We start from the raw sequence: 23,532 nt of genomic DNA, 5'->3' as shown, positions 1-23,532 counted from the left end.
GGAGAGCCCATGGCTGGAGTTAGTTCCCCAAGGTGTTCCTGCCCACACCTTTTCTAATGAGTCCAGTTAGTTTAACTCAATAGTGTGTGAACACGTAAGTAAGCTGCCATTATCCAACACCGCCTGGAAAAACAACCATGCATCTGGTCCCTCCCATATCCCTCAGCTGCAAACTTGAGAGTAGGATAAACTTCTAGCTTTCTCTTACAGTGGCCAGGTGTTTGTGGGCATAGGGTAATACAGATGGTCTCTTGAAAAAAAGTTTAGCGGCTAGTCTGAAGAAAAATAACAAACCTGTGATTGGGACTTAGCATATGATACAACTGTTCTTCATACTATACATACAAAATCAAGTGTAGTAAGTAGCATTACCAGTATTTTAAAGATGAGGCCAGGTGCGGTGGCTCACGCCTATAATCCCAGCACTTTGGGAGGCCAAGGCAGGCAGATCACTTGAGGTCAGGAGTTCAAGACTAGCCTGGCCAACCCTATCTCCGCTAAAAACACAAAAATTAGCTGGGCTTGGTGATGCACACTTGTAATCCCAGCTACTCAGGAGGCTGAGGCAGGAGAATCGCTTGAACCCAGGAGACAGAGGTTGCAGTGAGCCAAGATTGCGCCACTGCACTCCAGCTTGTGCGACAGAGCAAGACCCTGTCTCAAAAAAAAAAAAAAAGAAAAAAGAAAAACACTCAGGTGGGGCAGGAGTTTAACCTAATCTAACTAGATGAAACTAGAAAAAGAATATAGAAAATTTAGGGGGAAGAGGTGGCTACTTGTCAGATGTAGCCAATTTCCTAGTGCTTTAATAGAGTTATGACTTCCAGAAACAGGCAGGGTATGGTGGCTCACATCTGTAATCCCAGCACTTTAGGAGGCTGTGATGGGCAGATCACTTTGAGCTCAGGAGTTTGAGACCAACCTGGACAACAATCCCCTCTCTCTACAAAAAAATACAAAAAAATTTAGCTGGGCATGGTGGCTCATGCCTGTAGTCCCAGCTACTCATGAGGCTGAGGCTGGAGGATTGCTTGAGCCTGGGGACTGGAGGTTGCAGTGAGCCAAGATCATGACCCTGAATGCCAGCCTGGGCACAGAGTGAGATAATGTCTCAAAAAAATTAATTAAAGACTTCCAAAGACAGCAATACTTATTTTTCTTTACCTTTTATGTATTAGAAGAGGATTCCAAATTTTCCAAAGTCCCTCCTAACACCAAATATGTAACTTGTTCTATCAAACCAAGTCTTAAAATACAACTTCAAAAGAAAATATGTGCTTGGCATTCAACAGGCCTTCCATAAGTGTTCACTGAAGGTTCCGAATCTCCAAATTCTGAAAGTTTCTGCATTTGGAGAACATTTTTCACCAAGATTACTCGTTTCTTTATCTTACATCATAGCCAAGAAATATATTTCTCCCCAATACATGTTTTCTCCTAAACTCAATAGAACTGTATATTAAGATACTAAATACATGAATCATAATGCTTAGGCACCAAAAGCAATTCTAAATGTAAATGCAGTCTATTACTACAACAAAATTAGACAAAAATCCTTGTGGGGAAAATGTATGTATTTTTTTGCCCTGAAAGAACAGGTTTGTCGAACAGATTAAAATTCTACACATAAAACTGTTGAAAGAGTTTATGGATCTACAAATTACTGCTGGGATATATGGAATTCTTATTTTTCAAAAAGCCTATGCACTCTGAGAAATTCTAGACAGCATATGAAACTATAAGAGAATTCCACCTTCTTGCTTACCAGTACAGACTCTTCTTAACAGTGTCAAAACTAACCCTTCTCCCCCAAAAAAGTAGGGTATAAACAAAGAGAAAGAAAGGGAAATCACAAACTTTTAGAACTTCCCCAAGCTAAGAGTTGAACATGGATAAACTCACTGAAGTCCTCAAATTGCTCCATGGGCCACTCTAGGTACATAAGCTAGGATGTCATAGGTCAGAGAGAAGCCCAGCAGAGACCACATCAAAGTTCAACCTTGTTCCAGACCTTTGTAGGTAGAAAATAAGATTAAGTGAAACATGGAAGGTAACCATGGAATATTACCGGTTCCCGGTCAGTCACTCTTGATTAGCAAACATGGCCCAAAGCTGTAGATCAAGGACTTCCTGAATAATACTGGTTCTGGAGACAGAAGCTATGAGTTCAGTGCTACATAATTCTCTCTGTGGACAGACAGCTCTGCCAAAGCTATTACATTATGTTTAAGTATATGTATTAAGTATATATCTAAATATATATTATACTTAAAATATTAGTTTAAATTTAATGTTTTAAGTACAATATATATACCAAAGAGCACAAAGAAAAAAAAAGGTACAGCTTGATGAATTTTTACAAAGTGAACACACCCCTGTGACCATGACTGAGATAAAGAGATTAGACATTACCAGCATCCCAGAAGCCTCCATTTGCCCCTTCCTAGGCACTACTGACTTATCTTACTGATTTGTGGACTACATGTAATCACACGGTATGTATTCTTTCATATTGTTTCCTTTTAGTCAGCATAGTGTTTGTGAGATTCATTCGTGGTGATGTGTAGAGTAGCAATTCACACATTTTCATTGCTATATAATATTCCATTGTATGAATATAGCAAAATGTATTGATTCTTACTGTTGAGGGAATTTTTAGATGATTCTAGTTTGAGAGATATATGTAATAATGCTGACAAGAACATTATTGTATATATTTTTGGTGTCCATCTGTGTACACAAAGAAACATGTACTAATTCCACTAGGAATTAATTTTCCAAAGTGGTAGCCAATTTACACTGCCACCACTGGTGTATAAAATCTCCAGTTGTTCCACATCCTCACCAGCATTTGGTAACATCTGTTTCAATTTTTGCCATTCTGATGGGTATATATTGGTATCTTGTTTGGGTTTTAATTTACATTTCTGATAACCAGTGATTTTGAGCACAATTTCATGTTTATTGGCCACTTGGATATCTTCTTTTGTGAAATGCCTATGCAAGTCTTGCCCAGTTTTTTTACTGGACTGTCTTTTTCACGTTGATTTATATATTCTAGATACAACTTCTTTTTCAGATAGGAGAGAAGAAAGAAAAGCAGAGAGAAAGAAAGGAAGTATGTTTTTCTACACTTTGGCTTGCCTTTTCAAGTCTGTTCATATAATCTTTGATGAACTGAAGTCTTATTTTAATGAAGTCCAGTCTACACATTTTTTTCCTACCCCAAGGTCATGAAGATATCCTATGTTATATTTTATCATCTCAACTTCCAATTTAAGACATATCTTGAAATATATGTTTGAACTTATAGTGTAACATTTTAACAAAATTCTTACCAATTTTTAAGTTTTCATAAGTAAATTAACCCTAAAATTAATTTAGTAAATTAATTTACTAAAATTAAAAAGCTATCATCAAAAGTTTTTAAAGAAAAATTTTCAAAATAAATGTTCTTAAAAGCACAGAAAGAGGGAATGTGAGGGGTTTATAATAGCAGTAACAAGTGGTGTTAAAAGCATAGACTTGGGGCTAGACAGGTTGAAATCATGGCTAGCCATCTAACAAGCTTTGTAACTTTATAAATTGTTTATTTTATCTGAGAGTTGATTTCTTCATTTATAAAATGAAGATGGTATCTGCTGAATATAAAGTCTTAACACTAAGCCCAACATACTCAAAACCTGTTGTTAATGATGACTAAGATGATGTTATTAACATAAGTTAAGTGATCTTATAAAACTTAGATTTTCAGTACTGTGGGTAAAGTAAGTGCCCAATCATGCTGTGATACAGATGACAAGAAGCCCTCAGACCAGTACAAGGTGCTTGATAGAAGGAGAGATCACGTGTGACCAGGGAGACTAGGAAAGGGGTGATAAATGAGATGGCTCCTAGGGGATTTTACAGAGTCAACAGGCAGTTTTCAAGGTATATGGACAAATTGAACAAAGGCTTAATGATGGGAAAGCATAGGGTAGCTTAAGAAAAAATAAGCTATTAATATATATATAGGAGAATAGACAAAAATAAGGTTGGTGAGGTAGGTTAAGGCTGAATGTCAAACTGAAGAATCAGTACTTATTCAGGTAAGGAAGATTTTCAATCCAAGGAGTGACAAGAAAATCAAGCTGACCACTGTGAGTCAAATGGATTTGGATAGGGAAGGAGTAAATACCAAAATTCTATCACAGTAGTTCAGATAGAAAGATATAGAAACCTAAACTAGGGAAGCAGTGAAAGTAGAGAGCATGTTCCTACCTACAGGATGGACTCACTTTTTGTATGATCTAAAGGAGAAAACATGGCTAATCATTAAGAGTCCAAGACTGGGTAGTTGAGAAAATAGTGATGCCATTAATTTAAATGCAGAGATAGGGGAGAGAATCTGGTCTTGATATTGAGCTTGGTTCTGGACATTTTTTTTTAATTCAAGCACCACCAGGAATTTCGGGTGGAAATGTCCAGTTGACGACCAGTGGGAAATACAGGTGGGGAGCCCTAGTGGGGACACAGTACTAAAGTATGGATTTGATAGTCATTTCCACAGAAGTATTAGAAAAATATAATGTGGAGACAGAGATTCTGAGTTTGCTCCTGCCTTACACTAGCTGTATGCTCTAACAAGACTCTCAACTTCTCTGAGCCTCTGCTCTCTCATTTATAACATGGGATCAAAAATATATATATCATTCTACCTCCTCATAGGGTTGATGCAGACTAAAATGAGATAATATCTGAGAAAGTGCTATAAAAACAGCTGTTATCAAAATACCATTTAAGTGCTTTATATATGTCAAACTATCCTAGGAAACTATTCGAATAATTTTTTTTCTCAGTAAAAATTATCCTATTGCAGATTATGTTGGGGGCTGAGGATCTTAAGGTACAGTAGTATGCAATCATAGGTCCTGACCAGAAGGTGGCAGGAGAAAGACTTAGTCAGAGCTTCTTGAGGATTCCATATTTATAATCCTGAACGAAAAGTTCATTTTACTTATACATTACATATAATTAGACTCCCAAATAAATTCTTCCTATCCTTAGCTGCATGTGGCTCTACACATTTATTTATCCACTGACCATGTCAATTCATCTGTAATATAGAAAATGGAAAAAAAGAAAGGGAGTAAATAATACAATGACTACTATATAATGAATACCTCTGCGTGCTAGAAACCAAATTCAGGATTTCTACACAATATTCCATTTAACATCAATACAATTCCATGAGGTAGGTATTATTATTCCTCATTTTAAAGATGAGGAAATTGAGATTCAAGCTTTTGCAAGTGAAAATAAGCAGTGCCAGAGTTGCAGCTGCCATGAAAGCTCAGTGACATTTGCTTATTTACAAAAATTAGGTATAACCTAAAGCAAGAATGCAAAAAACAATGAACTCTGAGCACAGGGACCTTGAGACAGCTCTCCTGAAAGCCTACACATTGTTGGTAGAGTGAAGTTTTAGGGAAGCAAAACTGTGAAGTATGAAACCAGATCCAACCTGAGAACAGATGCTTCTGAGTAAGCAAAGAGAATTTCTAAATAGCTAAAAGACAGAAACATTCCTAAAGTAGACAGTTTGGAATGGCTCAAAAGAAAATGTGCAGCTTGCGTGACCACCCCAAAAGATTGTCCCACCTAGGCAGCTGAAGAACAACAACTTAGCCTTGGCAACAAAGCAAGATCCCGTCCTTACAAAACAAACAAACAAACAAACAAACAAACTAATTGGCCAGGTGTGTTGGTGCATGCCTACAGTCCCAGCTACTTGGGAGGCTGAGGCAAGAGGATCACTTGAACCTAGGGAGTTCGAGGCTACAGTGCCCTATGATGGCACCACTGCACTGAAGTATGGGTGACAAGAGCAAGACCCTGTCCAAAAAAAGAAAAAACAAAGAACAACAACTTACAACTTACCTTTCTACTTTTGAGGAGACTGGGAGTCACAGAGTCCCTGCCACAAGGTGGAGAGGTAACAGATTTGATTGGAAGCAGTGAGTTATAAATGGTGCTGTGTCCTCTAGCCCTCTAACCAACACATGACTGTACAGCTGGCCTCTCTGATACTAAATTTTCCCCATGTGCTAAAGGTCGTACAAGAAGAGGGTTGCAAAATGAAGAGAATAGATTAATTATTATAGTTAATTATATTTCTTGGAAAATCAACCACTGGTGAGACACCAAAACCCAGAGAAACTGAGGAAGTGGTTATATTTGCATATGCATAGAAATACACATACATGTTTGCAGATAAATAGAATTTTGTCTAATATGGTATGTACTAAATTGTTAACAATAGCTTCCTCTGGAGAGTGGAACTTAGTGTCAGAAGGAACATCTATCTTGTTTTTAACACTATACAACAAACATGTTTTATTATTTTAATATTTTTAAAGTGGTTATTAAAGAGACCAATGACTAGTTTGTGCAAAATAAAAAGAAGCCAGGAAGATTCTATAATATTAATAGATCAGATTTGAGGTGACACAAGCCTCAAACAGAATTAATTCATCCATGATGATTGATGAAGAAACTTCCCTATGGAAAGAAAATATGGATTCCATTCAAAGCACTTTATTTTGGTTATTTAGAATATTAAAATATACATATCCTCTAGCTGTCTTAGAATTCTGATTGATTACTTATGAAAACATTTTCTCCTTCTATGGTACAATGTTAACAATAATACTTATGAACTAGGCTGCTGTTTGAAGATAGATAGATAGACAGATGTGTGTATGTATCTAGAAAGTTATAGTTACATATAGTGTGTGTGTGTGTGTGTGTGTGTGTGTGTGTGTGTGTGTGTGTATTCCTTTAATCCTGTCATAAGCTCTAGAAAGTATAAGTTATCATCTCCAGTTTATAGTTGAGGCACAAAAAGGTTAAATGAGTAGCCCAAATCAAAAAAGACTATAGCCAGGATTCAAGGCCAAAGAGCCCCAGCCCAAAGCTTGTACTCTTGGCCACTCTTGTATATACTTCTTGAGAAAAATAAATGTATTAAAAAGGACACCAACCATAGCCACAAAGTTTGGGACTTGAATTTTTTCCAGTGTTTCCCTGAGTTGATCAACTTCTGCTCGATATTCATCAAGCTGACATTCTAATTTTTCTCTACGTAGTCGTTCATACTCCAGCTGGCCCTGCAGTTCTTTGATGGTCCTATCAAAAACAAAATTTTTTAAAAATCAATCATCAATGTCAACTAATAATTACTTTTAGTAGTGGAAAGCATTCATGCATTGTATTTAAGGCAAATAAAACAAAGAAATCATTTATTCAACAAATATGTATTAAGGGTCTACTACAAATGAGCACTGACCTAGGTACTGGGGATACAGTGGTGAATAAAAGGCCCAAAATCTGCCTTCCTGGACCTTACTTTAGTAATAGAGATATGCAGACAATAAGGAAAATAAATAAGTAAAATATATGGTATGTTGGAAGGTAATAAGTGCTAAAGGAGAAAACAAAAATAAAGCAGGAAAGAGTAGTATAAAATGTTGTGGAAGAGGGGCTTAACATTTCATACACAGTGGCTAGGGAAGGCTTTATTGAGAAGGGGGCTTCTAAGCCAAGCCCTGAAGGAAATAAGAGAGATAACCCTGTAGACATTAGAGGAAAAGCATTCCAGACAAAAGGAACAAGTGCAAAGGTCCTAAAGTAGAAGTATGCCTGATGAAGTACAAGAAAAACAGAAGCCAATGTGATAGAATCATTTAAAGAATAAAAGGGAGGGCAGGTGCGGTGGCTCACGTCTGTAACCCCAGCACTTTGGGAGGCGGAGGCAGGTGGATCACTTGAGGCCAGGAATTTGAGGCCAGCCTGGCCAACACGGTGTAACCCTATCTCTACTAAAAATACAAAAAAAAAAAAAAGTCAGGTGTGGTGGCACACACCTGTAATCCCAGCTACTTGGGTAGCTGATGCGTGAGAATCACTTGAACCCAGGAGGCATGGATGCAGTGAGCTGAGATCATGTCACTACCCTCCAGTATGGATGACAGAGCGAGACTCTATCTCAAAAAAAAAAAAAAAAGAGAGAGAGAGAGGCCAGGCACAGTGGTTCACGCCTGTAATCCCAGCACTTTGGGAGGCCAAGGCAGAAAAAGTGCTTGAGCCAGGAGTTCAAGACCAGCCTGGGCAACATAGTGAGACCCCCATCTCTACCAAAAAAAAATTTTTTTTAATTATCTGCATGGTGATGCATGCCTATAGTCCCCATTACTTGGGAAACTGAGGTGGGGGGATCCCTTGAGCCCAAGAAGTCAAGGCTGCAATGAGCTGTGATCATACCACTGCACTCCAGCCTGGGTGACAGAGTGAGACCCTTTCTAAAAAAAGAAAAAGGAGAGGGAAAGTAGTTTGAGTCAGAGAGGTAAAAAGTAAGTAGGACCTTTTAAATCACAGTAAGGACTTTGGCTTTTACTCTGAGTGAAATGGGAAGCCACTGGAGGCTCCGAGCAGAAAAATGGCACAATCTGACCTTTAATGATTGCTCTGGATACTGTTTTAATATGATTACAATGGATATGATATGATTACCCTGTTTTAATATGATTACTCTGGATACTGTGTTGAGAATAGACTACAGGGTAGGGGAGTGGTGGATATGACGGCAGGGACAGGAAGTAGGAGACCTATCAGGAGGATGTTGCAATAATCCAGACAAGAGGAGATGTAATTTGAACCAGGATTTTTTTCTACCTTATCGCTGGATGGTGAGGAGAAACAGAATTCCCAAGGCATGTTAGGTTGGGTCCCAGAAGGGCAATCTAAGAATATACAGTAGTAGTTCTGGTACAGAAGTGAGTAAGGTTAAGATTGGGGATAGAGAGGAAGAATGTCAATTGTGGAAGCCTAGAAGTTCAGCAAATAAGAAGGGAATATCATCCCCAGGACAGAGAAACACAAATATGTTTTACTGTATTGAGAGTTTGGTCTAACTGATGGATAACAACAAAAATCAAAAGATATTCCTCAAGCCAATACTTGTCCAGTTTTTCTTTACAACTATATCTAAGATCAGGAGTTTGTACCCAAAGAATAAATGTCTTAAGATGCACTTAACACAGTGGGGTGCAGTGGCTCATGCCTGTAATCCCAACACTTTGGGAGGCCGAGGCAGATGGATCACTTGAGGCCAGGAATTTGAGACCAGCCTGGCCAATATGGTGAAACTCTATCTCTACTAAAAATACAAAAAATAAAAATAAAAATAAAATCCCAGCTACTTGGGAGGCTGAAGCGGGAGAACTGCTTGAACCCAGGAGGCAGAGGTTGGAGTAAGCTGAGATCACGCCATCATGTACTCCAGCCTGGGTGACAGAGCAAGTCTCAGTCTCAAAAAAAAAACAAAAAAAAGATGCACTTAACACAAAGTGGAGAACAAATGCTAGAGAAGAATTAAAACTCACTCAGGGTGGAATTTAGAAGAAACACTGCCATCTCAGCTGTTATGAAACTGCATTCTGGCACAAACATAAAGCAATTTTTTTAAAAAACTCTGTTCAAAAATCACTTACATTAATAATATTTCACACTGAGAGACTATTCCATAACTATTCGACTAAAAGTTCCATTAAAGACTATTAAAATTATAATGATCTTAAACAGGGTTAGAGTCATAGACTCAGGCTCAAATCCTGGCTCCACCTCCCACACCCTTACTACTCCCTCTGTGACTTTACACAAATTAGTTAACCTCTATATTAAGTCTTGGTGTCCTAATCTGTAGAGCTCATGGAGTTGTGAGGATTGCCTGAGATAAAGCATGTAAGGGGCTTGTCTGGTGCACAGCATATAGTAGTGCTTAGAAGTAATACAAACAGCTGTAGTGGTAGTATAGTAATCTGCTTTAGAAGAAAAGCAAAGGAAACCAAAATTTAAAGCTCATTAGTAGGAAATAATTTTTCCACCATGAGGTACTTTTCTAGACTACAAGGAATCTAAGAACTTTCAGCTAGGCTCTTAGACCAAGGCTAACACTAAAAAAAAAAATCTACATCTCAAAACACTTCAAACAGTATAGAGGCAGTGGACAGCCACCTATATGATATGATCTGTGAGATACCAAGAAAGCTCCTGATTTAAAACAAAAACAAAAAAATCAGTCTGCCACAGCTTCCTAGTGTCTAAAATCACATCAAGAGGTAGTTTCAGTTAATAGGGTAGCAGGGAAAAAAAAAACAGAAAAAAGAGTATTTTGGCCTAATGTTTTGCCATCTGTTTAAATTCCCAAGTATCCATCCATGGAAGAATGACACATTAATCCTTACATTATTTTTTATTTTCTTTCTTTTAAACTAGAGCCAAATGTCAGCTTAACCACATTAATCCTTATCAAAGATTTAGATGTTACTCTGAATACAGTTAGCAGACCTCTTTCAGAACTAGATTCGGAAACAGGTGGAGGAAAGGGAAACAGGCAGTTCTAAGAGTGTGACAGAACAAGACACGACCAAAGGAAAAGGCAGGAAAAGCAGAGGACAAAGAAGGGAATCCATGTGTGGTTCTCTTTCTGGACCCATGTTTGATTAAATCCAAAGTTCCCTCTCCTGTCTCTCTCTGCTCCCTGTCCATTCTGGAAAGCAGATAGATAGACAAGCAGAGAGACAGTAGGATGAAAGAAGCTCAAGGCATCCTCTATCCCAGCAGCTATTAACTACAGTAGTCTCTCAGTATCAAAGAGGAACTGGTTCCAGGAAGCTCCAGACACCAAAACCCACGGATGCTAAGTCCCTTACATTAAAATGGTATAGTACATACGTATCTGCATATAATCTATATGCATTCTCCTGTATAATTTGAATCATCTCTAGATTACTTATTGTAGTAGTATACAATAAGTTGTTGTAGCATGTTATTTATGGAATAATAACAAAGGAAAAAAGTCTACAAATGTTCAACACAGACACAACCATCCTATTTCTTTTTCCTGATTATTATCTATCCAAGTTTGGTTGCATCCATGATGTGGAGCCCACAGATATAGAGAGCCAACTGCTATTAGAGAGGTACCCATTGTCCAGAGAGCCAATTTAGGGTGCAGGAAGTGAAAGGCAGAGACAACCATGCACTTGCTCACTGCCTCTAGAAGCAAGAGCATTCTCTGTTGGGTACTATAATCAGTGAACACAAGACCTAGTCTCAGATTTATGAATGGGCAGTGTAGCCTGATGAAAATATTCAGAGACTATGTTAGAATGTCAGTTTTGCAAGATGAAGAGAGTTCTGGAGATTGGTTGCACAACGATGGGAATGTACTTAACACTACTGAACCGTATACTTAAAAAATGGTTAAGATGGTAAATTTTATGTGTATTTTATCACAATTATTTAAAAATTTTAACTCCTTTGTCATCTAAGGGTTTAGGAGAAAAACAGGATGGAACCTAACACCCTTTGGCAAGATGATAGTAAAAGTTGCTGATCAACAAACCCTCACATGGCATTTAGAGAGGTATTTAAAAACAAATCATTAAAGTTTTAAGGACATTACTTTTCAGACTCAAGCTGTTCTTTCTTCTGCTTTAAATCTTCTTCTGTTATGCCTCCCAAGTGTTTATAGTTGCTCTCGGCAATTTCCAGGAGGTGTCTCAATTCTACAATTTTCTTGTAAGCTCTCACTGCAAGACAGAGTTGAGTAGGAACCTAGTTAGACATATAACAGCTCACGTGTCCACTGGGTGCTGGTATTCTTGAGCATATTCTTCCTCTAGACTAGTGTCTGTATGGTTTGGAGAGGGGGGTGGAGGAAGGTTGGTATATACAAAGAAGGATAAATATCAGTAACAGAATACTAAAATGAGCACGCAATGAAATACCTAAATGGAGGATTCTTTCCCTGCTACTGGAGCATGTATCAGGTTGTTATGACTATTAACGCTATGAACAAGAAGGTTTTAAAAGACTAGCAGTATTGACCAGGCATGGCGGTTCACGCCTTAATCCCAGCACTTTGGGAGGCCGAGGCGGGTGGATCACCTGAGGTCAGGAGTTCGAGACCAGCCTGGCCAACACGGTGAAACCCCGTCTCTACTAAAAATACAAAAATTAGCCGGTGTGGTGGCACGTGCCTGTAATCCCAGCTACTCATGAGGCTGAGGCAGGAAAATCACTTGAACCTGGGAGGCAGAGATTGCAGTGAGCCGAGACCACATCACTGCACTCCAGCCTGGACAACAGAGCAAGACTCCGTCTCAAAAAAAAAAAAAAAAAAAGACTAGCAGTGTTTTAGGACTAATGGTGGATTACAGGACCACGTGCAATCTACTATGTAACAGAAAATTAGAAAAACTGAAATATACTTGATTTTAAAGTACCAGCCACAAATTTTGTGATTGGTCACTTGTAGTACCTATGCAAGAGAATAGTAAGAGAAGGAAGTACATTGAGAGATATTTTGAACTATTCTCCAACTATTAGAACTATGAATTCTCCATCCTTTATGGCAGTGGTTCTCTGCCAAGGGTCATTTGGCAACCTCTGAATAAGTTTTGCTTGTCACAGCTTGAGAGTGTGGAACAGGGAGGTGCTAGTGGCACCTAGTAAGTGAAGGCTCAGGATGCTACTAAACATCTCACAGTGCACACAGAAAAGCTTGCCTCAACAAAATAATTATCTGGCCCAAAATGTCAAGAGTACAGAAGTTGAGAAACTCTGCTTTACAGGACCAGCTTAGCAAATCACAGCCTCTTGTTCCTAACACCAATGATTTATCTATCAACAGGTTAGAGCTGCAGGTTCTAAACTGCATATACCTGAATCAAATGGGATGCTTTTTAAAAATGTATGTGCTTGAGCCCCATTCCAGACCTATAAGTTCAAGAATATGTACTTAATAAAAGGTCCTCGGCCAGGAGCAGTGGCTCACGCCTATAACCCCAGCACTTTGGGAGGCCAAGGCGGGCAGATCACTTGAGGTTGGGAGTTCAAGACCAGTATGGCCAACATGGTGAAACCCCATCTCTACTAAAAATACAAAAATTAGCTGGATGTGGTGGCACATGCCTGTAATCCAGCTACTCGGGAGGCTGAGGCAGGAGTATCACTTGAGCCCAGGAGATGAAGGATCCAGTGAGCCGAGGTCGTGCCACTGCATTCCAGCCTGGGCAACAGAGTGAGACTTTGTCTCAATAAAAAAAAAAAAAAAAAAAAGGGCAGCCAGGCGAGGTGGTTCACGCCTGTAATCCCAGCACTTTGCGAGGCCGAGGCAGGCAGATCACGAGGTCAGGAGATAGAGACCATCCTGGCTAACATGGTGAAACCCCGTCTCTACTAAAAATACAAAACAAAATTAGCCAGGCGTGGTGGCGGGTGCCTGTAGTCCCAGCTACTCAGGAAGCTGAGGGAGGAGAATGGCGTGAACCCGGGAGGCGGAGCTTACAGTGAGCCGAGATTGCGCCACTGCACTCCAGCCTGGGCAAGAGCAAGACTCCGTCTCAAAATAAATAAATAAATACATACATACATACATACATAAAAATGTCTCCTCAGACAATTCTCAAGGGCAGACAGGTTTGGGAACCACCATAACCACTAGTAAGAAGATAGAGGGGATTAAGATAAAAAATGTCAGAAAAGACTGAAAGAGCAGTGAGTATTTAGCTTATATAATAATTTCATTAATATTTGAAAGTCTGTGTTTCGTAAAGCCTGTTCTATGGGGTCCTCAGAGGTAAGAACTAAGATTAATTGGAATTAGCTCCAGGAAGAAAGATTTCAATTCAACAAAAGAGGAAATTTCCAATGAAAACAATAAAAATCACGTATTTATGCAGTGTCTGTGATGTGGAGACACTACACTAAGTACCTTACACATTTTAATCCTTACAGAGAAGAAATGCTTTTCAAAAGAAGACATACACATGGACAACAAGCATATGAAAAAATGCTCAACATCAGGAATCATTAGAGAAATGCAAATCAAAACCACAATGAAATGCCATCTCACATCAGTCAGAATGGCTATTATTAAAAAGTCAAAAAACAACAGATGCTGGGGAGGTTGTGGAGAAAAGAACATTTATACACTGCTGGTGGGAGTGTAAAGTAGTTCAACCATTGTGGAAAGCAGTTTGGCGATTTCTCAAAGAACTCAAAACAGAAAGGAATATATATCACACTATATTCATACTATATTCACACTATATTCAAACTATAAAGACACATGCACACATGTTCATCGCAGCACTATTCACACAGCAAAAACATGGAATCAACCTAAATGCCCATCAACAGAAGACTGGATAAAGAAAACGTGGTGCAGCCGGGCACAGTGGCTCACGCCTGTAATCCCAGCACTTCGGGAGGCCAAGACGGGTGGATCACAAGGTCAGGAGTTCAAGACCAGCCTGATCAACATGGTGAAACCCATCTCTACTAAAAATTCAAACATTAGCTGGCTGTGGTGGCACGTGCCTGTAGTCACCACTACTCGGGAGGCTGAGGCAGGAGAACTGCTTGAACCCAGGAGGCGGAGGTTGCAGTGAGCCAAGATCGTGCCACTGCACTCCAGCCTGGTGACGGAGTGAGACTCCATCTAAAAAAAAAAAAAAAAAAAAAAAAAAAAAAAAAAAAAAAAAAACAACAACTTAACTACCATTCACCGAATTCCCCAGGCCAGAAATCTGTCATCCTTGATTACCCTCTTTTTCTAACACCTCATAGCCACATCTATCAGCAAATCCTATCATCTTTCTCTCTTCTAAATACACCCAAATCTCACCACTTCTCATTATCCCCATCATCTCCACTCCAGTCCAAGCCATAAACAACTCTCTCCTGAACTGTAGCGATAGCCCCCTAACTGATTTCCCTGCTTCCACTCTTGCCCTATGAAGGAAAATGGGCTTTCCACAACACCAGAAATCTGGAGGCAAAAACAGTCAAGGCAAACAAGATCTTGGCTTGGCTTTCACTCTATCTTCCCAACAAAGTATGGTATTACTGATGCTGATTTTTTTCAAGAACCAGGATATATATATAAATATTGCTTAAAGGGAATACATAGAATGTTAATGTAAGCTCTTCTTAAATGGTGATGAAAGCCTCTAATATGAAAAGGTGGAAGCAAAACAAGAATGGAGATGTCCAATATCACTGGTAGTTACAGGCCTACATCAGAAACTCTAGGAGCCCAGGAAATCTGTGCAGATATTCTACGTCTGCTCTTGTACAATTCTAATTTAGTATCCTTGGCATCAGGATATAATTATATCAGGAACTTCATCCAACCTTATATTGTTAGATGGAGTATGTTCTCTTCCCACCTAATTCATACCCCATCTGAAATGCTATGCTCTTTTCCACCTCCCAGTCTATCACCCACCCAACAGGTAGAGTGATACTGTTTTTAAATGTGAATCAGATCACATCATTCCCCACCCTGAATCCCAACAATGGCTATTTAAAATAAAATCTATATGCTGAGATTTTGTAGTGAAAAAAGGGGAAAAATGAACAAATAAAAATCGAAATCTAAAATCCTTATTAGGCCCTACATGATCTGACTGGGTCCCTGCTTACCTTTCAGACCAATCTGTCGCCACTTCCTTAGGGATTCTACTCAAGCCACACTGACCATTCTCAATGCTACATAATGGCCTTTACGCGCACTGCTCCCTCTGCTGGCACATTCTTCCAAGATCTTAATATGACTCATTCTCATCACTCAGGTCTCTGCTCAAACATCACCACCTCAGAGAGGCCTAATGACTTTCTTATCTATAGCACCACTCTACTCTATTTACTTTATATATCTATTTTCTTATCAATTATTTATCACCCTCCCTCCTGACTACCACCATTCGAATGAAGTTCCTTTGTATTGTTCACCATTACTTCAATAACTACAACAGTGTCTGGCACATAGTAGACAATAAATATTTGTTGCTATTATTATCTATAACAATCATTTGCCAACTAACCATGGAAATCCTTGAGATGTCTCTTTCCCTGCCCTGTTTCCTTGATCCACTGAAGAAAATACTTAGGTATTTTCTTATATAACTTTCCACCCCCTGAGGGACAGAGATTATGTCTTATACTTTTTATATGTTCAACAACCCTAGTACAAAAACTTATATTAGTTCTGGTTCCTCCAAAAATATCAAATTATTTTACTTTGTAGGCAGTATTTGTCTTTAGAATAGTTTCCAAATTTGTGGTAAAAAGTGGCTGTGGTATTTCTGAAAGGATAAATCACAACAGAGGCAGCATACTTACTTCTGGCATCTGTTTTATCCAAGTCACTCAGACATAAATCATCCTTGGCATCAGTGCTTCCCTCAACACCATGTCTTATAAAATATTTCACATCATTTTCATCAATTTCATTTTCATCATCTATATCATATTTCTGTAGCTCCTCTAACAGCTTCACTGCTGCCAAATGGGCAAACCTGTAGAAAAGAATCAATAACTAACCAGATCCACAATCTTCTTCAAACTGAAACTGCAGCTTGCACTTAACTTAGGGGATTACACTCTGTACACCCTGCCATCAATCCACTCACCAGCCAAGGAGCCAAAATCTGAAGGTCAGTGACAATCTGACATATATTCAACTATGTAAGAAACTCAGTTACTTGGCACTACGGACAATTATTCATATTAAACCCTGATTCCATAATTTTTATTGGCAAAAATACACTGGGAATGGAGATCCAATACCAAAGGAATATGTAGTATGCTCTCAAGCAGAGCTGCTCAACTGAATAGAAGGCCCAGAACCACCCTCCTTGATTACCTACAGTTATTGCCTTTTCTTGGCCTAATTTAGATTATAGAATTCCTTTTCATTCCAGTTTTAGGGCTAACTATTAATATAGCTCTAGCCCCCTCTATCTTCACCCTTCCTCAAGCCAAAGCATTTGGTACGGCTTTGAAATTTAATGAAAAAATAATGACCTTTCCATTCATGTTTTCTAATTCTCCTTAATCTTTCCTGCATCTCTGTGAAGGTTCCAGTAATGTACTCTTGGTTTTGGAGTTGTTGTGATTGCATGCAACCTGCATATTTTCCGCAATTTTGCTAACTGGAATTTTTAATATATTTTCTTACAACTTGAAGAATTACTCACTAAACATAAAAACCTTAAATCCTATTTTCTCATACATAACCAAACACACACATTACCTCCTACCAGATACTGCAAATCATTAAAGACACAGTAATAAACATATGCAGGAAGTTGTAAGGTTTATAGAATTCATTAAGTCTACTACTAGGTTGTAATTTAACAGCTGTCATTTACTGAGTGCTTACTTTATGCTAGATTCAAAGTTATCTCTAAAATAACCCTACACCCACACCAAGCATTTTGGTGCATGAGAAAAAAATGTGGACCAGAAATTATGGAAAACTTCAGATACACCCATAGTATTCAATCACCTATTTGATGCTGATACAAAAATATACAAATAGACCAATGGATAAAATAGTTCAGAATTAAGCCCACACATACATCAAGAACTGATCTGACAAAGGCACAAAGGCAGTGGAGAAAGGATAGTCTTTTAAACAAATAGTCTAGAACTGGATATCCATATGCAAAAAAAGAACTTGGACTCATACTTCATATCATATACAAAAATTAACTCAAAATGATCACAGACCTCAATATAAAAGCTAACACTAACTTCTAAAAGAAAACATAAAAGAAAATTTTTATGACTTTGTGTTAATCAGACTTCTTTAGATATGACACCAAAATCATAATACATAAAAGGATAAATTAGTAAGAAATTTTGCTCTTCAAAGACATTAAGAGAATGAAAAAACAAGATACAACCAGTAAAAAAGGGAAATCTTTGCAAAGTATATATCTGAAAAAGAACTAGTATCCAGAATATACAAAGAACCTTTAAAACTCAACATCAAGAAAATAATTCAATTTTTTAAAGTGGGCAAAAGATCTGAATAATCACTTCATCAAAGAAAATATACAGATGGCAAGTATGTATATTTAAAAGATGCTCAAAATCATTTTTCATTAGAAAATGCAAATTAAAACCACAATGAGCTACCACTACATACCTATTTCATTACTAGAATTAAAAAAAGACCCTGACAATACCAAAGGATGGTGAGAACGTAGAACAACAGAAATTGACATCCATTGCTGACAGAAATGCAAAATTTTTTTTTTTTTTTGAGGGTCTAGCTCAGTCGCCTAGGTTGGAGTGCTGTGGTGCGATCTAGGCTCACCACAACCTCTGCCTACCAGCTTCAAGCAATTCTCCTGCCTCAGTCTCCCAAGTAGTAGCTGGGACTACAGGTGCACGCCACCACACCAGGCTAATTTTTTGAATTTTTTTTTTTTTTTTCGGAGACAGAGTTTCGCTCTAGTTGTCCAGACTGGAGTGCAATGGTACAATCTCGGCTCACGGCAACCTCCACCTCCCAGGTTCAAGGAATTCTCCTGCCTCAACCTCCTGAGTAGCTGGGATTACAGGCAAGCACCACCACGCTTGGCTAATTTTGTATTTTTAGTAGACACAGGGTTTCTCCATGTTGGTCAGCCTGATCTCAAACTCCTGATCTCAGGTGATCCGCCCGCCTCGGCTTCCCAAAGTGCTGGGATTACAGGCATGAGCCACCATGCCCGGCCTGAACTTTTCCTTTTTAGTAGAGACAGGGTTTCACCATGTTGGCCAGACTGGTCTCGAACTCTTCACCTCAAGTGATCCACTGCCTTGGCCTCCCAAAATGCTGGGATTACAGGTGTGAGCCACTGCACCCAGCCCCTAGAAATGCAAATCTGTATGGCCACTTTGGAAGGCACTTCGGCAGTTTCTTATAAAGTTAAACATACACTTGGCATATGGCCCAACAATCCTACTCATAGACTTACCAAAGAATTGAAAACATGTTAACACAAAAACCTGTATAGTAATGTTTACAGCAGCTTTATTCATAACCACCAAAAAATGATACAATCAAGATGCCCTTCAACCTGTGAGTGGATAATCGAATTATGGAATGCTATGGAATTCTACTCAGCTGTTAGAAGAAAATGAACTACAATCAAGATGTCCTTCAACCTGTGAGTGGATAATTGAATTATGGAATACTATGGAATTCTACTCAGCTGTAAGAAGGAAATGAACAGCTAATACACACAGATGAATCTCAAAATAATTATGTTGAGTGAAAGAAGCCAGACATAAATATATATTGTATGATTCCATTTATATAAAGAAAATGCAAACTAATCTACAGTGACAGGAAGCAGATCAGCGTTTACTTGGGCACACTGGGGAGCAGTCAAAGGGAGAGAGGCTATAAAGTGGCAGGAGACTTTGAGGGTGATGAATATGTTCACTATCTTAATTGTGGCAATGGTTTCACAGGATACGCATACATCAAAACTCATCAGTTGTACCGTACAAATATATGCATTTTATTGTGTGTCAATTATACCTTGATAAAGCCATTTTAAACCAATAAAATAGACTTGAGCTGATAATGATCCCAGGTACATGGTACAACAAAACCACACTCCAAGGCATCAAAGAAATTCCATAAGCAAAATTTTAGGGAACATGAGCTCACAAATAAAAGTTGCATGGCAACTTAGCAAATGATTGGACCAGAGCATACTGTCAAGACTCATCTGCCATTGTTAGCCCACACTCCTAGTTTAGATTCCAGCCTTCTAATCCACATGCAGTTCTTCAAACATATAAGGTGTTGTCTTACAACTCCTCCTTACATTTACACTTATGCTTACAAGTGTCAACAGAAATGTTGCTTCCTCAAAAGAAAAGTTTTTTTCTTTGACCTCTATCTAAATTCTGTCCCCATGCAGTTTCCTTCATAACTTTTACCTTCCTCTGTATTAAAGTTTCTCCCTTACAACTTTCAAACAGAAAGATTTTTTTCTATATTCTTAGTGTACCTTACACATGCCATGTAATACAGTATAATGATTAGAATTAATAAGAATTTTATTTGCATATTTGTCTCTCCACAATACTGTAAACTCCTTGAGGGTGGTGACTGTGTTTTCTCCCCTTTGTATTTCTACCACTAATCACAGAACTTGGAACATGGTAAGTATATGGGAAGCTGAATGAAAGAACAACCAAATGAACAAATAGATGGAGTAAATATTTCTTGAGAACCTAACCTGAATGAGCTGGCTAGGTTTAAAAATACATGCTATATTTAATTCGGATGTAAATTGCAAAATATGTTTCAAAATCCAAGTCACTTATTTTTCTATTATTAATGTTGACTATTTATTTTTATCACACAGCATTTCTTAACAGGGAATGCTACAGGCATTTGGATGGGACAAATCATGAATTACTGTTCTGAGCACTGCAGAACATTTAGCATTCCTAGACCAGACCTCCAGTTGGTGAAGGTCTCTGGTCATTGTGACAACCTTCCCCAACATTTCCAAAGACCCCTCCCATGAGGAAACGGGAAAATATTACCTCCCAGTTGAGAATTACTGCTTGAAAAAGAAAAGCTGATATAATGGCAGCTGTAAATTCAGCTTGAAAATTGTCATTCCATCTGTATTTGATTGAGTCCTCTAAAATTCCATTAAAACTTCAGAGATTTTTGAGTCCAAAAAAGTATATGCAAAACTTTAAAGAGAAAAGAAAGGAGTAAAGAAGACAGAGATTTATACCTCTTTGCCACATCACTGGGTCTCTCCCCTGCTTTGTTGGTAATATTACTGTCTGCTCCCATTTTAATTAACCACTGCAAACACTCTATGTGGCCTTGTCCAGCAGCTGTTCAAAAAAAGGAAAAAGAACAGGAATTACACACAAAAAAGTTAGTTATTAGTAACAATTTTCTAAAATTTTGGACAGTACCATTATAGAGTACTTAGTTAAGTATTGATCCTTGCAGTAACTGGCAAAAGTACATTGGGCAAATATTATTTTCTCTATTTCACTTACTGATTCATTAGACAAACATTTAATCAACTGTGCTCAGGCCCCACACAGATAATTTTACACACGGATATAAAAGCTGAAACTCAAAAAGGTTATTTATGTATTTATTTAAAATCACACAGCTAGTAAAAAGTAGTTTGAAACTAGAATCCAGGCTTTTCTAATACTATCCAGTGCTTATCTCCTGCTATAAATAGCTCCTAACCAATCTTGTATTTCACAAGAATGTGAGCACATTCTAACCACAAGGACCTACACAGACTTCAAAAAGTCTTGCTTCAGCATATATTTATATGATAGATGTATGATATATATGTATTCTTCTGATTCTTACAACTCAAAATTTATAGGCCTGTAAAGCCACACTTAATTACCTAAACTGTTTATCACCTTTGTCCAAATCTTCACCTCATAACACATGCTGTCTTTATTTTCACCTTCACAACTCTGCTTATGTGTCTTCCCACCTAAAGCCAATCACTCAACAATGTGCTCATTTAACCTGTAACTATTCTTCTTCATCCATCTTGAAACTCAAGGAAGCTGAAGAAAACAAACTGAATAGACTTAAAAGAAAGACTTGAGTTTAGGTCTATTAAACAATAAGATGTGAGGACAGGGCTATAATCTTCATATCCTCAGAAGACAGCAAGTGGCTGTAACTTACAGACCCTCAATCAATGTCTAAAGAGTTGATGAGTGAATGAATACTTTTAAAAAATGAAATCTTAGCTCTGCTCTTACTAGCTATATATCTAACCTCAGTCAAGCCACCTGACTTCTCTAAACATCAATTTCCTCATCTTTAACATAGACGATTGTTTTATAAGCAAAGCACACTGCTGCTTTATAAAACTGCAATAAGTATTAAATGTGATAAGAGCTTTTCACTCTACTAAGTAGTATATATACATCAGGTATTATTACCAAATCCCTATGAATAGCTCCTCAATAATTTGATCTTTAGCAACTTCTTCCATCCCTCAATTCCTATTCCCAAATTCCTATGACATGTATTTTAAGAACCTAATTATTTTTGGCCATTAATTGCATCCTATCTTAAAAGAAATCTCTAGTTCTTTTATGGTATAATTGTGTAACTCTTTAACGGTAAGGTCCAGATCTCATTCTGGCTCACAGTACAGGCACATGGTTGGTGCTGAATATGTATACATGACCTTGCAAAATAAATCAAAGAGCAGGAACTTTGGGTGTTAATTTGGTGCTTTAAAAAGCGAACCCACCTCCATTACTGGCAACAGAGAGGACACAGAGGAATATCAAGGGACTAAACAACCCTATCACTACAGTCCTACAGCCCAGCTGGCAAGTCTCTAAGAACTCTGGTTCTGTTGTCCTCTGCCTCAGAGCCATCTGCCAAATTACAAGCTGGCTTCTGCAGAGTCTGGGGCTTCTCTCTTTCCCACAGAGTCTGGGGCTTCTCTCTCTCCTACAGCCTATCCAGAACCCACTAACACAGAAACTTCAGGATTTCTCAGACCTCTATTAAAAACCCCACTTTAGACAAAAATGGCAACATATTGATCTTTTCTGTCATTAAGAGTCAAAAAATCATATTTATGAGCATGGATAATGCTGAATTTTACGAGACAGAATGAATTTAGCCCAACATTTCATTTTATCATATGGGAAACGTTTAAAAACAGGAGGGAGGGAGGTTAAGTAATGTATCTACAATGAAATGCAATAAGAGAATTTTACCCAAGATTTTTATTGAATATTGATTAGGATATGTGACTAATTTGACCAATGTTTTAAAAGGAACAAGAAAAATTATATAGTTGTTAGAAATTTTTAAGAAATGACTTGAAATAATTAAGATTTAAGACCAAGTTTAAAAAGGAGAAGTCATAGTTCTAAACAATTATTAAATAACTAAAAAGAATGCCTCAATAATAAATACCACAGCTTATCTACTAAATGAAATTAAAACTAAAGGAAAAAGCAGTATGATAAAATGTGAGAAACATGAATTAAATTATAAACAGATGTCAACTTTTATATGACCAATTTTAGTACAGTAGAAACATATAGATGGTACCCAAGAAAAGGGTAATGTCTTAATGTACTTCTGAATGACTGAAGGATCAATGAAAAAATTAAGAAGGAAGTTGAAAAATTTCTTGAAACACATGATAATGGAAACACAACATACAAAAACCTATGAGATAAAGCAAAAGCAGTACTAAGAGGAAATATTGTAGTTATAAGTGCCTACATCAAAAAAGAGAAAAAACTTCACATAAAAAATCTAATGAGGCCGGGCACTGTGGCTCATGCCTGTAATCCCAGCACTTCGGGAGGCCAAAGCAGGTGGATCACCTGAGGTCAAGAGTTCGAGAACAGCCTGGCCAACATGGTAAAACCTTGTCTGTACTAAAAATACAAAAATCAGTTGGGCATGATGGCACATGCCTGTAATCCCAGCCACTTGGGAGGCTGAGTCAGGAGAATTGCTTGAACCCAGAAGGTGGAGGTTGTAATGAGCCAAGATGGCATCACTGCACTCCAGCATGGGTGACACAGTGAGACTCCATCTCAAAAACAAAACAAAACAAAACAAAATCTAATGATGCATCTTAA

General features: G+C 38.0%; 1 protein-coding gene across 5 annotated transcripts in view; it reads right to left on the bottom strand.

The window, feature by feature from the left end:
* The window catches only part of ANKRD42 (ankyrin repeat domain 42), a 69,552-nt gene that overhangs the window by 6,306 nt on the left and 39,714 nt on the right, over window positions 1-23,532 (bottom strand). For 3 of the 5 annotated variants that reach the window (XM_014346942.5, XM_014346943.5, XM_055093782.2), the window contains exons 8-11: window positions 20,655-20,760; window positions 16,234-16,409; window positions 11,507-11,633; window positions 7,023-7,167 (exon numbers count right to left, since the gene is read on the bottom strand). In XM_014346942.5, coding sequence (XP_014202428.3) covers window positions 7,023-7,167; window positions 11,507-11,633; window positions 16,234-16,409; window positions 20,655-20,760 — 554 coding nt within the window. Of the gene's footprint in view, window positions 1-7,022; window positions 7,168-11,506; window positions 11,634-16,233; window positions 16,410-20,654; window positions 20,761-23,532 lie in introns of those variants that run through there. The other 2 variants (XM_003821993.5, XM_055093783.2) reach the window with 2 other exon arrangements.

This window comes from Pan paniscus, chromosome 9, assembly GCF_029289425.2.
Source record: "Pan paniscus chromosome 9, NHGRI_mPanPan1-v2.0_pri, whole genome shotgun sequence".
NCBI classification, from domain to species: Eukaryota; Metazoa; Chordata; class Mammalia; order Primates; family Hominidae; genus Pan; species Pan paniscus.
This window is presented reverse-complemented; position numbering and strand designations above follow the sequence as displayed.